Raw genomic sequence first — 18,963 nt, 5'->3', positions numbered from 1 at the left:
AGGTCAATCTGTATTCAAAAAGCTTTGTGCTTCCATACAGACCCTTGAAGCAATGCAAGCAGGACATTTTCCTCCTAGCAGTCATATAAGACTCTATTGTGAAGGATTATCATCTGATCTTTGAGACCAAAGCCTAGAGAACAGCTCAAAAGTCCAGACATTCAGTAATTTACCATCTCATTCTAAAACTTGTAGCTGCCCGTAAGATGCACAAAACAGATCACATGCATTCAATATAAATGGCTCAGGTCTCTAATTCTGAGAACTACTGGTGAACAAAGTAGTATAAGAATTATTGCAAAATGACTCAACCAATAATTCAGAAAGATGAATAAAATCAAGTCAAAAAGATGTACCAGCCAAACTGCCCCCAAACCACTTATTTTTCTGCTAATCCTCTACATGGGGCAATCACTTTCTCACAAGTGTCTAAGTTAGGTTGAAACAGTTAATTGAAGGTTAAGTTTATTTATTGCACAGATATTCATAGTCAGATTCTCCTCTTATTTATACTAGTACAGTTTCTTGCAAAAACAAGTTATGTTTGCAGGTGAAAGAAGGGTTAAGATGGGTTGATTTGTCAAGGCAGAGCACTGGACCAGCTTGCATAGCTCTAGTCAGCTTGATTGTCATTGGAGCTATCTTAAGTTTCCTTAGACAGTGATTAATGGCACCATGTAAATACACCCTAGGCAGTGCTACAGGCTGAACTGAGGAAGCTGTTTCCAACCATAGGTTAACCTGTTTTATTACTTCTAGAAATAACTCTGTATCTTTAATTATCAAGAATAGTGTGACTATACTCAAATCACCTGACAAAACACAAATCTTTTTTTTCAATGACATTTAATAAAAATGACTACCTACTCTCACATTCATTAGGCCTGTATTTATGCTCAATTCTCCCCAGAGATAAAGGACACCGAATAAGCATTACATACATGTAATAGTAACACATACCATGATTAGATATCGCTGGAGTGGTTAGATTGCAGAAGCAGGATGAGTTTTTCAGCACTACGTTTTCATAAAATATTTCAACAGGTGTTACAACTTTTATTGTACAGGAAGTAAGGATTTTGCTTATGCTTGCAGCCACAGCAACCTAGAAAACAATAAAAACAAGAACACAACAGACTTCTTGTAATACTTGCTAAGTGGTCACCTTGTCTTTGCAGAAAACTACAAAACCATGAAATGTACAAAATGGAGATTTTTGTGGTGGAAGCAGACAATTCACTAGGTAGCCTCTCAAAGGAGTGGGCCTCTCCCAGCTGAAGAGGCAATACAGAAGGAGTCCTGACAGGAACTGCACTGTTTACTTCCAGAACCTAAATGGATCTGTAAGGTACATTAGGGGAGCAATCTGGAATAATTTTGGATTTAAAAACAAGAATTTTGCTATAACAGTGTTATATGCTGTTATAGTTCCTTAAAAATATTTGAGCAAGAACGTACAAATCCTCACAGATGACGACATTTGCATCCATAATCAAAATGCACTTAATTATGAAATAGAATTTGTCTTGTGAAGAATTATCCTTTGTTTCTGGCTGAGAGTGCTTTACAAATATGATCACATTAGTGCATTCAATCAGGAAACCAGAAACAATGGCATGCAGATTAAGTGGCCAGTCACAATACTTGATAATCAGATACTCAAGGCTGTGTGTGCTGTGAACAGATACTGAGTAAATACTAGTATCAAACACTTAAAGATGCATTTGTGTTAGCGTATGTGTCCCAGTGAATGTTTTGTAACTTGTTACAAAGCTCAGAGCTTACATAAAACACTTGATATATAGTCATTAGAAAGATAAAAATAGCTGATAAAGTGATATAACAGAAAGATTTCCTTTGTCAGCATTAGTGAATTTTTGACTCAACATCAGAAGTATAGCTTCAGGACACATTTTACAGGAGAGGAAGAGGACATCTATCTGATTGACATATTCAACTTACTGGGATTTCCAATACATTCGCCAGTTGTTGAGATAAGAGACTAATATATGGAACATGGTGACAAAAGAAGGGAAGCTGCAGTAAGTGACAAAATGACACATTTTAAGTCACAATAAACAAACACGCATAAAACTCGATGTACATACCTGATTTTTGGCAGGGAGACTTAGCAGGATTTTCAGATCTTTATCAGGTGCATGTGAAATGTTATACCAACCCTTTATGCTGTTTGAACGTGTACAATTTTCTTTTAATGTGCACCTAAAAGTATACATAAAATTATACTAGCCTCCTTATTGTGGTTTTGACTTCAGACACTGTACTTCTATTTATTTAATGTTACTGATTTTTTACAGGAACACTATTGATTTTTTACAGAAATATGGTTATAACTGCAAAAAGCTTCAGGAAACAATCAGTAAAGTCTTCTGCTTATCAAAATAAATTACAATGCATCGATATATGCCCTAGGGTCCTGATTATGTCAATAGGACTTGAGCAAATATTAGACGCTTGGCTAGTAACAGTGGACTTGGTAGCCTGGTATCGAATTCATCACCCGCAACTTGATTGCACCATGGTACAGCTCCAGATCTGACCCTTCCAGTTCCCTCTACACTCAATGAGGAAAAAGATGTTCTTTCAGGGTACCAGTCACCTAACCTGCTTTAGACATTCATACAAAAATGAAATGAATCACACTACAAAAGCTGCTCATTCTCTCCGAACAGTATAAAAGGAGACGGGGATGAAGCTCAGATGTAGAGCTATGCTACAAATGTGTATAGCTATATATCTACAAATACGAGATGCATCCTCCTTCCAAATATCCTCTGTCATCTATTGATGTGAATTGTAATCTTTCCCTTTTATGTCAGTGCACTTGGTTAAAAACACCAGGTTTGAAAAGGTAGCTCAAAACAGATTTCTCTGTCTTCAAGAATAAAACCCATGTCAGAAGGAGGATGGCACAAAGTAAATAAAAATGTTAGCTGCCAAATTGTAGGAAACAGAAACTATACAAGAGAAAAGGAAGAAGGACGAAACACTGGGCTATACAAATACTACAAATATTATCTGTATTAAAAACGTGTGATAAGAAAAAGAGAACATAGGCATACAACTTAGATGTACAATCACTGAGTTTGGAAGGTGAATCCTTAAAATACTGTCTGCTGTAAAGAGTTAATGAGCAATCCACAGATTAACTCCAAGTAATTTCATATAGCTAGCAATTAAAGACAAGTAAGTGCTAGCTGTGTATCTTAATATTAAGACTGAATATTTATAAACTAATGTAACATCAAATATTTTTAATACTACTATTTTCCTACCAAATGTAGAAGCGTGTATAGCTTCGATCATGTGATCACTGACATGTGCCTTAATGAACTATTCTTTCACTAAAAGCTAGAAATTAGTACATACTTGAGAAGCATGTGACTTTTTCATGAGGAGATCACTGTATAAACATATTTCACAAAGTGTGTTTTCTCTCCAGAAGGAATAACACAAGAATGACTTTTAAGAAAAATACCCACTGCTCTCCAAAATGCCTGAAATAATCCCACAAACCATAGAAACGATAAAGCCATCTTCTCTGTACTTCAAGACACTGGCAACTGGAATGCAGTTAAGCAAAGGTCACTTCCTTTGCGGTCTAACTCAGGAAACTGAGTTCCTGCTGCACAAGAACCTGGTGGGGCTTTGCATCTGAATACATTCAGATCATAACTACAGTGCAAGAAATTGGGACTATGCCTGACATATTTCAAACTGTCTGAACCAGGACAGATTTCAGTCCCATGTATGTCTCTCTTTACCTTACTGAGATCACAAAGGTCCATCAGCACCACTGTTCTAGAACCACAGAGGATGGGTTCTGGCATCAACAGATGTGCATAAACCAGATATTTGGATACATATGAGTAAGTAACTCTCAGTGGCAATGATGCAGGAGAAAGAGACATCCTATAGTTTCTGACAGGCTGAGGATCACGATGTTGAAGATGCAAGGCAACACACTTGTAATACTTGATACTAAATAAGTATATACGTTTCAGTGACGCATATTAAAATACTAAAAAAGAAAACTGTTTATAAAGCTGAATATTTAAAACTGCCCTAGGACAAAGTTATTTGCCTTAGACTGCCTGAGAAACACAAGCAGTGAACTTGTTTCCCTCATCTACAATGAAGAATCTAAGAGTTTAATGACAAAAAATGTAATGTCACCCAAGACCCAGGGTCATGCTTGTCTTCATGGCAGGAAAAATGTGTCTTTTGTGGCTTTAAAATCTGACCTTTAACACTGAAACAATATGCTATGGAGAATAGTTATTTCATAGGAAGCAGTCGCAAAGCGGGCAGCAGAGCATCTGATGCCCCTCAGCACAAATTCTCACAATTGCTCTGCACAGGACGAGAGTAACAGGAATTCCAGTGACCTAAAGATGAGACTGTTTTCTTATATTCCTATTTTTAGACAACTGATATTGCTTGCAAGCACATTGGAATGAATATAACAGATAAATATTATTTGTGAACCACATAGTTCTGAAAACTAACATACAGACTCAGACAACTACCAAGTCTCACTTTCTTGGAAAGGTGGACTAGACCAGACCCTACACAAGCATGAAAGTATAAGATATAAATTCCTAGGATCAGGATTCAGTCACGCATAGATATGTGCACAAAGAAAAGCAGAGTCAAGATATTTTTTTTTTAAATCTTTCACAGCAAGCTAGTTCTTTATGCTACTAAAGATTCCTCTCCACAATTGGAATCAAGCTCCTCTTATTTCATTATAACACAATACCTAAGCATACCAGTTTGTTCGTATGTACTTAAGTCTCTGCTTCAGTAATTTTGCATTAACTACAGATCCTACTGAGTTTGCCCTCTCTAGCTTGCTAAAGCACACTGATTTCATCATGGAATGAGAACTTTGTTTCAGATAACATTTTGGCTTCTGAGGTACCAGCCCCAGAATGAAGTCCACAGATTTCACACACGCTGACCAAATTAAAAAGTAAGTCCTAAGCTGAAACCAGGACAGTCTGGTCATATCAGGTAACTAACTTATTGAGTTAGTTCCATATGGAAAATATAAGTAAAACATCAGTGCCTTGTATTGGAATAATTTCAGCATACTTCAGGTAAATCTGATTCATCTATAGAAAATGTAGAAACATCAAGAGAAATCACACAATGTTATGACTAATTGTTTTAAATTACTGTGAAAAGGAGAATTTATATATTTCTCTCTATGGAAGAAAGAGTAGAAATATGAACAGCAGAAACACTTTGTTTCATTTTTTTTTACTTGAAATACAAGCTGCAGATCTTTTTTTCAAAACACTGGATTTGAGTTCACGTTGTCTTTAAAATGAAGCATTACTGCTAAGTTTTATTTAAAAAATTGAGTACATATTTAATATAACAGTTATTTCCCAGTAAGAATATAAAACATATCATCAATGTCAAATTTATTATGGAATATATTGCTTTAGTGGACATGTATGGGCTTTGATTAAAATATTGGCTAAAAACATGTCTTCCTCTTTTTCTAAAGCTTCATTCAGAGCTCTCTCTTCACAAAACCAAGTATTTAATGAAGTTAAGTGCTTAACAGTGAAAAATTATGTGGGTGTTGAATAGGATTCATATTATAGTACGTAATTTTTTCTGCAAAGGAGTAAATTGTTTCTGTTTCAACCAGATGGAAACTTTTGGTGATTCCCCTCATAAACAGGGGATTTACTGACTAAAGCTGTTATTCGCAGACAGTAAGGTAACGAAAAGCCTGAAAAGCTTAGTATTGTAACATATACCCTTTCTAACAAGGTAGAAAAAAAGAGAGTTTGAAGAAAACAGGTAACAGAATACACTGCCACTCTCTTCTAATAACTACCTTTGCAAAACAAAGTAGCAGGTCTTCAGCAAAATCAAGTTAACATTGTAACAAGCCAAAATAACCTACGTGGGTAGTATTAACCTTCTAAAATAAGGCTACTAGTAGAATTCCTCAAAAATCAATCTTATAACCACTTCTGTTTAATGTTTTAATCCCTGATAAACTGGCATAAAAGAAGGGTTACACTGTCAACATCTGACGATGATAAAAAATTGGGAACATTACCATGCAGAGGAAGATGAGAATATCACAGAGGAAAACTTGGACAACCTTGAAATGGGATGACATTTCAAAGCATAAAAGTACAAGAACATGTACCTAGAGCAATGAAGATCTCACAACCCATGTGTTATAGACTGGAAACTCATCAACTGGAAAGAAAACAAAGAAAGAGAAGGACCTGGGGGCATTATTTGATCATGGGTGATTGTGGCCCATCAATGTGACGCTGTCATGAAAAAGACGTTTGTGATCCCAGGACACACTAAGTAAGGTGCTTCCTGGACAGACTGATTAAACACCATTGAACAAGACACAGCTGAAATAGTTTCTGGAATATTGTGACAGTCCTGGCCATCTTTATTTTTAAAATAATACATAAATTTCACAGACAGCCTACTGGAGTGGAGTTAAGAAAGGAGTGTCTTATGTGAGAGGATCTTAGTGAAGTTAGCTGTTTCAGCACACCAAAATGAAAGCGAAAAAAGAGACTGCCTTCACAAAACCATTGAGGAGATTAAGTGCGAGGGAAGAGGAAAAAACCTATTCAAGCCAAGGAGATGCGAGCACTAGAACAAATTAGTGTACCAGTGTAACCTGTCCATGAACACACACATGATGAAAATGAGCAGCCAGATTTTAACCAGCAGAAAAATAAGACTCTCAGGTAGCCACACAACCAGGCCAGGGAGGACAAAAAACCCTATCTAAACTTAGAATGGTCCTTGATTAGTTTATGAGCAGGTTTCCATGATGTGGTTGTCGATTAGTTCATGAGTAGGTTTACATGACGTGGTTGCTTGCAATTGCCAAGACTACACTTGATGACCCAGGAATTTCTCCAGTCCAGGCCAAAGATATACAATAGCTTTCAAACCTTCAAAGAAAGCACCAAAACTATGACCCAAATGTGGGAATGAAGAGTTTAGAAAGAAATTCTCCTCTGACCTAAACCAAAGGCAGTGATTCCAAAGCAAGGAACTATGAATACAGAAGGCAACTGAGCACTTTCTCCATTCTCACATGCAAGATGCTCTCAGCAATCGAGATGCTTCAAGCATGAGCATACAGTTTTATCTCTCAATCAATCTGGAAAGCAAAAACATCTGTTCTAAAACCAAAATAATTTATTCTTCTTAGCCCAACATATATTTTATAGGTAGATCTCAAAAATCTGAGGGGTTAACATGGTTTTTAAAAACTGCAGAGCTCCCTTCCACGTGAGAGTAGTGTCTCATTTATGGCTGTGACTGATTCCATAAAAACTCAGTAGATACAATCTTGATGCTGAATAGCCCCAAGCCAGTCAAAATGTACACTGACTAATAATGCATTGCTTTTATATGAAAGTCTAAAATGCAAAAAATACCTGCGACTCAAAGAACACCACCCACAGTAGGGATCCTTCGCAGATAAGCATTCTTGCTCAGAAATGTATCTACCGCAATTTGCAACTGGTATTCTCCTCACCTAAAACCAAAGAATGCAGTAACACACTGAATTAAAATAAATAGCCTTCATAAACAGGGAAATTGAGGGTTACTATTAAAAATCTGACAGCAACCAAGCACAATCCCTTTGGGGAAGTTTCATTATGGACTCCCCTCTGCCAGAAGACCTCTGGATAGAAATATGCAGCCTATTTTACACACACTGTATTTTGCCATCAGATGATGAAACGCCTCTTGACAATGATAATTGGGTTCTACTACTGAAAGGCCAGCATGGACAGGCTAATGCAAGAAAGACTGATTAGCATAGCGAATTATAGATAACAATAGAAAAGAGCTTTATTTTACAAATAATGCTCTGCTTAGCAGAACACTGTTTTCCTCTCATCAGAACTGAGATTTTTAAATGATTGATGAAGGTGCATCCAAAAATGCATGCGCAGAACAAAATGCATCTGTGTTTGCATCACCATGTCAGGTTACTGCATGTGCACATTAGAACAAACGCATGCAACTACTTAGCATGCATGAAAATGCCATTTCAATAAGTAAATGTAGATAATTGTGGCTATATTATATGTAGCTATACTTGTACATTCATCTTGAATATCCTAGCCAGCCATTTTCAGAAAAGGAAAGGAAAAAGAAAAAGAGAAATCTGATTACAAATACAAATAATATTATTAATAACAATGTTAATTAATAATCTTAATAAGAAAAATATTCCTAATTCAAGCCATTATTTTTTTTACAAATTCACAGGAATTAAAAATTCCTATGCTTGGAGAACGGAAACAAGGATACGTGGCTTTCTGCAAAAGTATATTTACTGTTCTTTCCAGCCATATCTTGTAAAATTAAATTTAGCTGCAGGTGTGCAAGATAATCAGTTCAGAAACCAGCCAACTTCATAGACTACTAGCAAGTTAAAAAAAGATAGTTTAAAAGCATTATTTAAGCTCCAAGAGATGATCACAGAGAGGCATTTATTCCTAAAAGTGTTGTTCCTCTATAACAACTTGCTCTTTTACCAAAGCTGAAGAAAATTCGAGTCTTTATTTTGAATATCTACATATACTTTTGACTGAAATTTTGATTCCTTCTGCATTTGTGATAGATGTTTGTATCAGTCAGGAGCTCTCCTACCAACTTACCCATTCTCTCAGACAACAGGCTAAAATGCCATGTTCACTGCTGGAAAAGTGATTTTATTGTAAATGAAAGTAATCAAGTGCTGGGTGAAATCCTGTCCGGCTCAGATGGACAGCCAGCCCTTATGTTTCACTGCCATCTTCCCCGCTGCTAGTGAGACAAAGGAATTTGCCAAGTCGACGCTCAGTAGCCCTGCTGCAGGATGTGCTGCAACAACTGCACTGGCTCCTGGGAGCTGCTCTCTGCTTGACATGAAGCTCTGATGTGTTTGCTCACATGCAGTAGCTCCCAGTGATTGCTGAACTCCTTGGCATCACTATGCAGACACATTAATCATTTCTGATTGTGGTTTTGGTTTGGTTTGTTTTTTTTAAAATCTGTGCTTAACTGAAGATTATAAGAATTTTATCATTGATTTCAGCAGAACTAAGACTTCAAACCCATCTCTTAAATTAAGAGTTTTCTCCACATTAGAAACTCCATAACTGACTAGCAGACCCCAGCCTACCAATAGCCAGATTGCTAATTCAGAGAAACTCCCACCTCCAAAGAGTCTACAAGGGGTTTTTTGCTACCTCCAAGTTTGATTCTGCATGATGTCTCCAGGTAAAAGAGAAGCAAAGACTCTGTCCACAGAATGACATAAAATAAGCATAGGATTAAGGGTGTTGCTGGATCACAGCAACAGTAGGCAGCACCATTACAGTGGAAGCTCTTCCAAGCTCTGCAGAAGTGCAGCCCAAACTTAGACGACATAATCAGATACTAGATGTAAAGTTGTTCACTGTAGTTTGGATACTTAAGGTCTAACTCCGACCAAAACTGATGCTTCAATTATAATGTGGCAGAAACCCTTAAAGCATCAGCTTATTTGAACCTACTCCTTTATTTAATATTGCGCTTACCTTATTGGCAGAGGACAGATAGATGTAGTTATTATCTACTGGATCAAGTCGAAGTTTGGGGAAAATGGAGGTTTCTTCCTTAATTTCATATAAAACCTCTGGGCAATTAGATTCCATATCCTCATTAAGAACAGCCTAAAACACAAGAAACTAAATTATCCACAAGTCCTTTTACTGATCAGTCAGTATTCTAAACAAAAATCCTAATTTCAGCTACATCAGAGCTGCTGAGATGATTTATTGTGCCCTGATTCAACTCACCTACTGCACTGGTTCTCACACTGCAGAAAGATGGAGGAAAAGAACACCAGAACAGAATTCCAACAAAATCCAGGCCAGACACATTTTGCAATGAATCTCGCACTGGTTTAGTGTATGAAACACCCCTCCCACCAAGTATGTTCCTGATTGACACAGAAACTGAATGTGGAAGAGACGCCTATATCCCAAAGCCCTAATGTGTTAACTACTCCTATGAATGGAGAAGAAAGTATTAGCCTTCAGAAAACAAATCAACATCCAGACACCCATAATGTAAATAGGAACTTACTGACAACTGTCTTCAGGACAGAAGTTTCTCTGTGGCTTCTGTGAGTATACATCTGTGGTAGTACTTCTTTTTCTTACCTTGCCTAACTCTACAGTCTTCCACCACCCTTCACACAAAATTCAAGAGAACCAGAGACCATGGAAACTTTATTTTGCAAGTTAATAATCACACCAACATTGATATAAGGTTTTCCATAAACATGACTGAACAAGGGAGATACATTCATGCATTCGTGGTCTCCACTGCACTAAGGAGACAGGGAAGATTTCAATTTTATTTTTCATTATCAAAAGCACAGTGAAATCAAATGGGTAAAAGCTTTTCAAGCTCTCTACTATATTCCTCTCCAACTGCCTGCTTAATAAAAACAAAAAATGAGAGTCATCCTTTGCAGTGAAGACAGGAAATGCACATTCTCGCAAAACCGGGAAAAAAATTGAAGCATAAAAGACATTTGACTGGATGGTTGAAAAGTTTGATAATAAGATAAGATAACTTTCACTTCCAGGTGATTGATTTAAGGTAGCGTAGGTCGACTATTCAGAAGTTAAAGCAAAATGAATCTTGACTTTTCTCTTTAATGGACAGCTGTTCACATCACAAGACAGGCCAACAAACAAATAAATATGTTTCCAAAATCTAACAATATTTAACATTTCTACTGGACAACCAAAGCAAGGAAGGAAACAAAAGATCAAGTAACTGAGAACTCCACAGTCCATAAATTGATACTGTAGGCATTAGCAGTTTAATGAAATGTTTCCATGAATTTTAAGCAGGGTACATAATTGCTTTTGGAAGTTATGTTGCTCTTCAAGTAACAACACAGCAGTTACTTCACAAACCAACAAAAAAAGAAATAGAGATTCAGGAGATTATATCTGTTCATAATACAGTGTCTAAGCCAGGAAACATTTACCCACTTGAACACAGTGGCAGCTGATGGAGAAGGGAAGAACTGCCACTCTCAGCTTAGCTTACCTTCAGTAACTGTCCATCATCTGTTCCCAAAAAGAGAACTATCTGATCCAAAACAACTGTGCCATAAACAGCCACTAATCCAGAGTGAATCAAGGTAGGTAGTTTCTTGATTGATCGTGCCTCCTGAAAATCAGATACAAGAGAAATCTATTACAAAACCATTCACCTATACTGTAAAACATTAAGAAAAAGAAGAATCCCTGGAAAGATTCTCAGAGAACTCAACTTTAGCCAATACTTTGGCTAACATTTTAATTCTGACACAATTTCAGTGCCACATATCATTGGAAATGGCACATGAAACATTATACTACTTATTTTTTATACATGGCAACTGACCACACCTGTGATAAAGATTACACCTACTGCAGCTAAAACACTGACCTCAGTGGGACATAGGCTTGGCCTAACAGCAAATTACTTTGCAACAGAATTCCTCTTTTGGGGGCTTATTCTGCCCTGGGCTTATTCTGAATTGCCAGTTCTTCTCAGCGAAGCCAGCTTTGCCATCACCTGTCTGCACCTACTATGAAGGCTACAGATACACTCAGCAACCATGCTGCAACTCAGCATGTTAATATTCTGGAGAAAGAAAGCACTTCAAACACATGGACTTTTGGGTTTTTCTAGTATGCTTCAAAAAATGCAAAGCTTCATCCTCCCCTTTCTGGTTTCCTGCTTTACACTAAAGGAAGTTGAGACTTGCGTATTTACATAAATATGAGATAAAGTAGTATAAAGTTCATGCCAGGGAAAATATGAATGTACCTGTACGAACTTTAAATTTAACATGTTGCCTACAATTCTCCATCAAAGCCGGAGGAAGTCAAGTGACAAATGTGTAAGGAGCTCATGAAAGAAAACATCACGCAGGAAATCCCTGTATCTTGTGGAAGGAAAAACCAGACGAAGTAACTCCGGTTGTAAACAATCAAGTGCTGAAAGGAAGCTCTGATGTGTGAGAATAAGGTTATTCACCAGGTGAGAGATGGTCTCTGCCCTGAACTCCCTACAAGCCCAGGTATCTCCCCAACAAGCAGTAACTCAGGTGTGCAGTCCTGTAACTGCTTTCAGTCAACCTCCAAATGGGTCCAACCACAGCCAAGCTTTGCCTCCCCTTCCCCTCTATTAGTATAATACTTTCCGGTAAGCTTAGTGAAGGAAATTACGTGCCTGGAAAATGGTCTGTGAATCCATCTATCTACCTAATTTTTCATTTGAGTCATTCTCCTCACCACATGAACGTGTGGCTGCATGGACACCAGCGTGGGCACAAAGGAGTAGCAGGCATGGAGAGGTGAGGGGCAAGAGCTCGGGCAGGACCAGGACCTTGGGAACAAGCCCTGCAGGTCAGCTTACAAAGCCCAGAATCTCAGCCTCAAGGACAGATGCCTAAACCTACAGGCACCCTCTTACTGTGAGAACCTATTTTGCTTTAATGCACAAAACAAAGTGTGAGAATAGACCATTAAAACTGACATTTTGCAGAAAGGTGAAGGCATTTCTCGAAGTTATGAAGTGAATCCATAACACGGTAACAGCTGAATTCAACTCTCTGGCATGCTCGGATGCTGGCTTAACCCCAAAAAGTCTTTCCACATAGAACTATTTTTTTTCTGAACTGCAATCCTAAATCAATTAAAATCTTTTTCAGTCATCTGAATCATTTTAATTAGCTTGCAAGAACAGCCACTTGGAGTAAAAGAAGACTTGATTAACTCTTATATTTAAAGATACTGGGGTTTTTTCATCCAGGAGGAAGACGACTGGCACCGAACTTCAGTAAAACCCGCCTAGGCATGAGACTCCAGTGCCATGGAGATCTGTTTTAGATATGGGGCGGGAAAAGTGATTGCAAGTATTTTAAGGTGGAAAAAGTTAACTCACTCACTAGATCAGAGGGTCACAAAACTCCAGCACTGATGTACACAATGAGGCTTCACTCAGGCAAAGGACTGAAGTGAAGCTTCGCTTCCAGGCTTTCATTTCTGCCAGAATTAGGGGGTTTCTTTCTGCAGTGCACCATGCAGTAAGTAGTGTAAGGAAAACAAACCACCCCAGGTTCCTTTGCAGACTCGGCACAATAAGATCACAGAAGAGCAGAGGACTCACCCAGTCTCTGAAAAGCTCTGCTGCCAGATTTTCTTTTGACCCACATACTAATAAAATAACTAGTGTCATATCAGTGCATCCTCCTCATCTGACTGAAGAACCAATACTGACAAGTGTGGAAGCCCCCTCCCCTCACTCGGCTTGCTAGAGGGAGGGTCAATGCGACACTGAGCTAATACAGATAAGAAGAGGGGGGGATTTAGATGGTGGGCAGTCACAACAAAAATTGCCTTCTCCCTTTTGCAACCTATTTCTCCAGCTTGCCCATTCCCTCCAGGGTGCAGCTGCTGCTTTCACCCTTCTGTCACCCCTTTTCCATGTGCATTTATTTTTTTAACAAGCCCTTTTACTTCTTCCACTGTGACTAATGGGGTTACAGCACTGTAGGGCCTTCCCAAGCTCTCTCTTTCGCAGCTATATCCATCCTTAAAAATGCATTTACAGTCCAAACTTCCTTTATACTTGAAGAGTCACTCATCTCCACAATCATCCGTCTATCCTGTAACACTTCCAGGCTCATACCAACACAAGAAAAGCAAAAGAAAAGACATTACTACTCTAGAAGGCCTTTGGGTTTTTAATTCTTCAGTTCTACCCTCTGCTCTATTCTATAGTCCCCCAAAATCTTCATGTGTACAGGTAAGCCTAGAGTTCTCCTGAATTAACTTACATTTTGCTTTTAAGTTCACCCCACTATGAAGTTCGGTTATTGTCATGAAAAGTATTTATACTCATTTTCTATTTTACATGTAATTTTCAGATTTATCACTGCATGATTCCAGCTGCAGCAACCATATTCACAATTCTACTTTCTGTCTTTATTTCCTCCTGATTATTTTACATTGCAAGCCTCAGAGGGAAGGGCAGCATTTTTAGCTCACGCAGCATTCATCATATTGCAGCTGGCCAAAAAGTAAAAATAAAGGGTTTGAGCATCACAGTGAATGAACAGATGGAGCTATACAAAAGGACACAAGACTTGTGAGCAGCGTATAGCAATAGTCAACACTGGAACAATAGATCGATGCTTTTCCTAGAGGGAAAAAAACTTCTGCTACCTCATCCTTCTTTCTTAGTTTCACCACCCTTCAACCACCTGCATCAATTTTTATTATATCAGAGGGTAACAAACTTAAATATTGGTGCATGCAGCAAGCCTTTATTAGGGCTAAGGAACGAGGAGATTAACTGTTCCAAAATTTTATTTCCAGGAAGTTTTTTTAGTTTGTGTGCTGCATAGCAATGCTAGGTAGACAAACCATCTCAGGCAAGCAGACGGCAAAAAATCAGGGTGGATGACCAGTAAATGACAGGGTCTTTACAGAGATCTTTCAGAGGTAAGATCCTGAGCCTCATGACACAAGGCAGGAGGAATAGTCAGAGGCTACACTTGAGCGAGAGGTTGATGGAGACTCTTGAGATGGGGAGGCTATAAATCTGTGACTCCTTGCAGCAGCAGAAACACTCCTTCTCTGGCCTCAGATCCAAGTTTACAGAATTGGTAAAGTGTCCTAATAAACAATGAGGAAGAACAACCTCCATTAAGGAAGGCTTTGAAACCAGCAGAGCTTGAACAGAGCATTAGCAGAGAGTGAGAGAAGTGGTGAGTGACCATTGGTCAGAGATTCCGTCCTGTGAGGGCGGAAGGCACACACCTGCTAAAGTCACGCTGTTACAAGAAGTTTCTTTTTTTTTTTTAGGGGCCCTGATTAACTGCAGAGAGACTGCCAGTGATTTTCCATTCCTTTGACCACTACCCATTGTTGCACATACACGCAGACACCAAGGATGTTGCCTAGTGCAGATCAGGACTACAGAGCTCTGTGGGCAAAGTGAATGAGATGGGACCCCAGGATTTGTTAACTCCACAGGGTCAGCGAAGGGTGATGCTCTTCTGGATTTGCTACTCACAATCAAGGAAGAACTGACTGGAGCTGTGATAATCAATGGCAGTTTTCACTGTAGTAACTATGAAATAACCGAGTTCAGGATTCTGAGGGCAGTGAGGAAAGAACAGCAGAGTACAAAGCTGAAAACTAGGCTTCAGGTTGTTCAGGGAACTGGTTTGTGGGATCCCCTGAAAGGCAGCTTTGAAGGGAAATGGAGCTCAGGAAAGTGAACAGGTCTTTCAGGACGACCTCCTCCAAGCACAAAACTCAGGAAAACAGGCAGCCACAACAGGAGATGGCCCGAGCTAAGCAGGGAAGTCATGACTGAACTACAATGCAGAAAAACAGTATGAAAGAGGTAGAAGCTGGAACAAGTGACTAAGGACGAACTGCCTGGACACGTAGGAATGGTGTTAGGAAAGCCCAAGCTCACCTGGGTTTGAAACTGGCAAGGGATGTTACAGGCAACAAGAAGACCTTCTACCACTACATGAGCAATAAAAGAATAAACAATGAAAATATGCACCAGCTGCTGAATAGGTCAGGTGATTTACTGACAGTAGATGCAGACAAGGCTCTGGACTACACCAGCAAGGTCTTGTAGTCCTCACAGAGTTCAAGGAAGAGAGAAACTACCAGTACTGGAAAAGGATTAAGCCAGGGATCTCTTACAAAATCTCAGGCAGGCCACGTGGGATCTGCAGGAAGATGCTGAGAGACTGTCTGATGATACTGCAAGGCCATTCTCTCATATTTCAAAAGTTGTGGAGATCAGGGGAAGTCTCCAAGAACCGAATAAAGGCAAATACTGCACTCATCTTCAAAAAAGACATGGATGACCTGGGGAACTACACATTGGCCAGTCTCACTTTTTCCCTGGGAAAATCATGGAGCAGATCCTCTTGGAAGCCACTTCTGGGCACAAGAATAAAGTGACTGTGGAAAGCCAACATGAATTCACCAAGGATGAATCATGCCTGACCAACCTGAGGCATTTAAAAGATGTGTAGATGTGGCACTTAGGGACACAGTTTAGTGGTGGACTTGGCAGTGCCACATTAATGGTTGGACTCAATGATCTTAAAGGTCTCTTCCAACCCAAACAGTTCTGATTCCGTGACTGCCTTCTGTGATGATGACTCAGTTTGTGGAGGAGGGATGAACAGTAGACGTAATTGACTTTAGCAAAGCTCCTGACACCATTTAGCACAGCATCCTTGTATCCAACTTGAGATGTTACAGCTTGGATGGGTGGAAAAACTGGATGGATCAACAGGCTCAGAGGGTATTGGTTAGTGGTTTGTACTCTACCCAGACACTAGTTACAAGCGGAGTTCTTAAGGAAACCTATCCTGGGACATGTCCTGCTCAGTATCTTTATCAATGACCTGGAGGAAGACATTGAAAGCTTCCAGATAGTATCAAAATGAGCTGATATTCTTTACTGCAGGGCTGCCATTCAGAAAGACCTAAAGAAGCTGGAGGAACGGGCCAACAAGAACTGCAAGAAATTCAACAAGGACAAATGCAAAGTCCTGCACCTGGGATGGCCTAACCCCCTGTGACAGTACAGGCCGGGGAGCAGCTCTGCTGCAATGGACACAAGGGTCCTGGAGGGCTGTAGGCTAAACAGTGTAGCCAGGGAGCAGTGAAGGGTAACAGCATCCTGGGCTGTATCGACAGGAACACAGCCAGATCGCGCAAGGACAGCGATCATTCTCCTTTAATTGGCACATGTTCTGTTGTGTCCAGGATACTGTGCTCAGTTCTGGGACCCTTAGTACCAGTGATCTTGGTAAATCAGAGTGAGTTCAGCAGTGGGCCACTGTGATAATCGGAGCCCAGAGCAGCTGACCTATGAGGAAAGGCTGAGGGACCCAGGCTGATTCAGCCTACAGAGGAGAAAATTTCAGAGGGACCAGAGAAACAGAGCCAGGCTCTTGACTGAAGTGTATGCGGGACGAGATAATAACACAAACTGAAACAAGGGAGGTTTCTAGTGGACAGAAGATCTAAAAAATCACCATGAGGACAATTAAGCAGAACAGGTTGTCCAGAGATATTGTGCAGTCTCCATCCCTGGAGGTTTCAAGACCTGACAGGACAAAGCCCAGAGAAACCTTGTCTGATATCAGAGCTGACCATGCTGTGAGCAGGGGGATGGACGGAGACCTCCTCTGAGGTTCCTTTCAACCTGAACAACTCCGTGATCCCAAGGAAGTGAATCTTCTGTTCAAGAGCCCCCAGGCCTTCAAAAGTTTCCACTAAGAACACCTGGTGAAGCCAGATGACTAAAAGCAACTCTTCTTCTTACTGACAGTGTGAGTTTACAAGTCTCCTATGGCTTACTTCCCACACCAAAAAGGAACGAACTGAAAATTCATTGTAACTGGACAGAAATATTCACTTCAGAAACAACTCTAGAAATCTGTCAAACATCAGATGAAATACTAGCAGTCTGGTAATACACAGGAGATGACTTTACTACTAGAAAATTAATTACAGGATCAATTTTGATACCAAATGATATTTAGAAGCCTGTAATTCTTTCCTTAAATAAAAGACCATGAATCATTTTGGAATGAGTTACCACACAAATTCAAATGTCATTCCTGCAAATTAATGGCCATGATTAAGCTGATGTAACTGTGTTGACTTCAAAATCTCTTTAGCAGAGCTTACACCAGCTAACATTTGTCCTACGATTCCAAACTATGCTCTAAAAAGGGGTATATACCAACCCACATATTTATCACCCACTGAAAAATGCAAAAATTCAAAGAACAGACTGTTATACATCTTTACTTGCATTAAATGGCAGATTAAAAACCAACCAAGATAGCTTATAATTCAGTAACTATCACAGCTACTTAGCCTTTGCACATCATAAAATAAACACCTTAATATACACTACAGCAACTTGTCTCTGTCTTATAAGTATATGCTTAACATTTTTTGGGATTTTCTCCCTGAAAAACTGTAGAATCCTTTTCTTCCCATACAACCTCTTATATTGGCAACACTAATTTCCAGATTTGTCATTGTGGTTAGATAACACCCTACAACTCTCTCCTTTTCATGTTCTCTAATTTCAGCACTTCTCCTACTCATCTGCTTGGCTGTGATCCATGAGATCCTGGGATCTCTGGGAGAGATCTGAGATTCTAGTAGCTTCTGTTGAGCCACAGAACAACTAAAGAAAAGCCTTTCTTAAAGTTCACTAGCTACTGTGAGCAAGTTTGTGACAAATTCCAACATTCCTCCTATGTACTGGCTAAGGAGCTTCAATTTCATAATTGTAAACCACCAAAGATGTTTGCTAGTGCTCAGTCAGGTTTCTGAAAAGAAATGGAGAATGAAATTTGGCAAATTCACATTTATTAACTAAGAAAATTGTGAAGAAGATGCACTTATGTACATGCAGGTTACGCTAGAGTCCATTAATGCATACACCTTGACAGTGCATGTAAGTAGATATACTCAAAACAGAGACGTGTGGATCAGAGGAAAACCACCCATATAAATATAAAACTGCAAAATATTTTCAGAGTAGTTTAAGATACCACTTGCCTCTTGCTAGTTCAGAATCTTGTTTTTGGGAATCCAGTATTACATATGCCCAGAATAAACACATCCAATTAGGACAAAATGCTTTGTGCACAATACTTCACAAAACAAAACCAGAATTAGTTTGCCCTTCTAAGGAGCAATTCCACAGAATCTGTAGCAGTCACATAGTTTTTGATAAAGCAAGGATCTTAAAAACTCCTAATTTTCAATGAGACTCAAAACCAGCATTGAAACTTAATGCAAATGTCAACTT

At 39.2% G+C, this 18,963-nt stretch overlaps 1 protein-coding gene across 1 annotated transcript in view; it reads right to left on the bottom strand.

Annotated features, from left to right (window-relative positions):
* Positions 1 to 18,963, bottom strand: part of PLXNC1 (plexin C1) — a 72,262-nt gene that overhangs the window by 49,034 nt on the left and 4,265 nt on the right. Inside the window, exons 2-6 of the mRNA XM_040594311.1 lie at positions 11,140 to 11,262; positions 9,609 to 9,743; positions 7,470 to 7,570; positions 2,109 to 2,223; positions 961 to 1,105 (exon numbers count right to left, since the gene is read on the bottom strand). Of these exons, the coding sequence (XP_040450245.1) occupies positions 961 to 1,105; positions 2,109 to 2,223; positions 7,470 to 7,570; positions 9,609 to 9,743; positions 11,140 to 11,262 (619 nt within the window). The remainder of the gene's footprint in view (positions 1 to 960; positions 1,106 to 2,108; positions 2,224 to 7,469; positions 7,571 to 9,608; positions 9,744 to 11,139; positions 11,263 to 18,963) is intronic.

Source organism: Falco naumanni, chromosome 5, assembly GCF_017639655.2.
Source record: "Falco naumanni isolate bFalNau1 chromosome 5, bFalNau1.pat, whole genome shotgun sequence".
In the NCBI taxonomy this organism is placed as follows: Eukaryota; Metazoa; Chordata; class Aves; order Falconiformes; family Falconidae; genus Falco; species Falco naumanni.
This window is presented reverse-complemented; position numbering and strand designations above follow the sequence as displayed.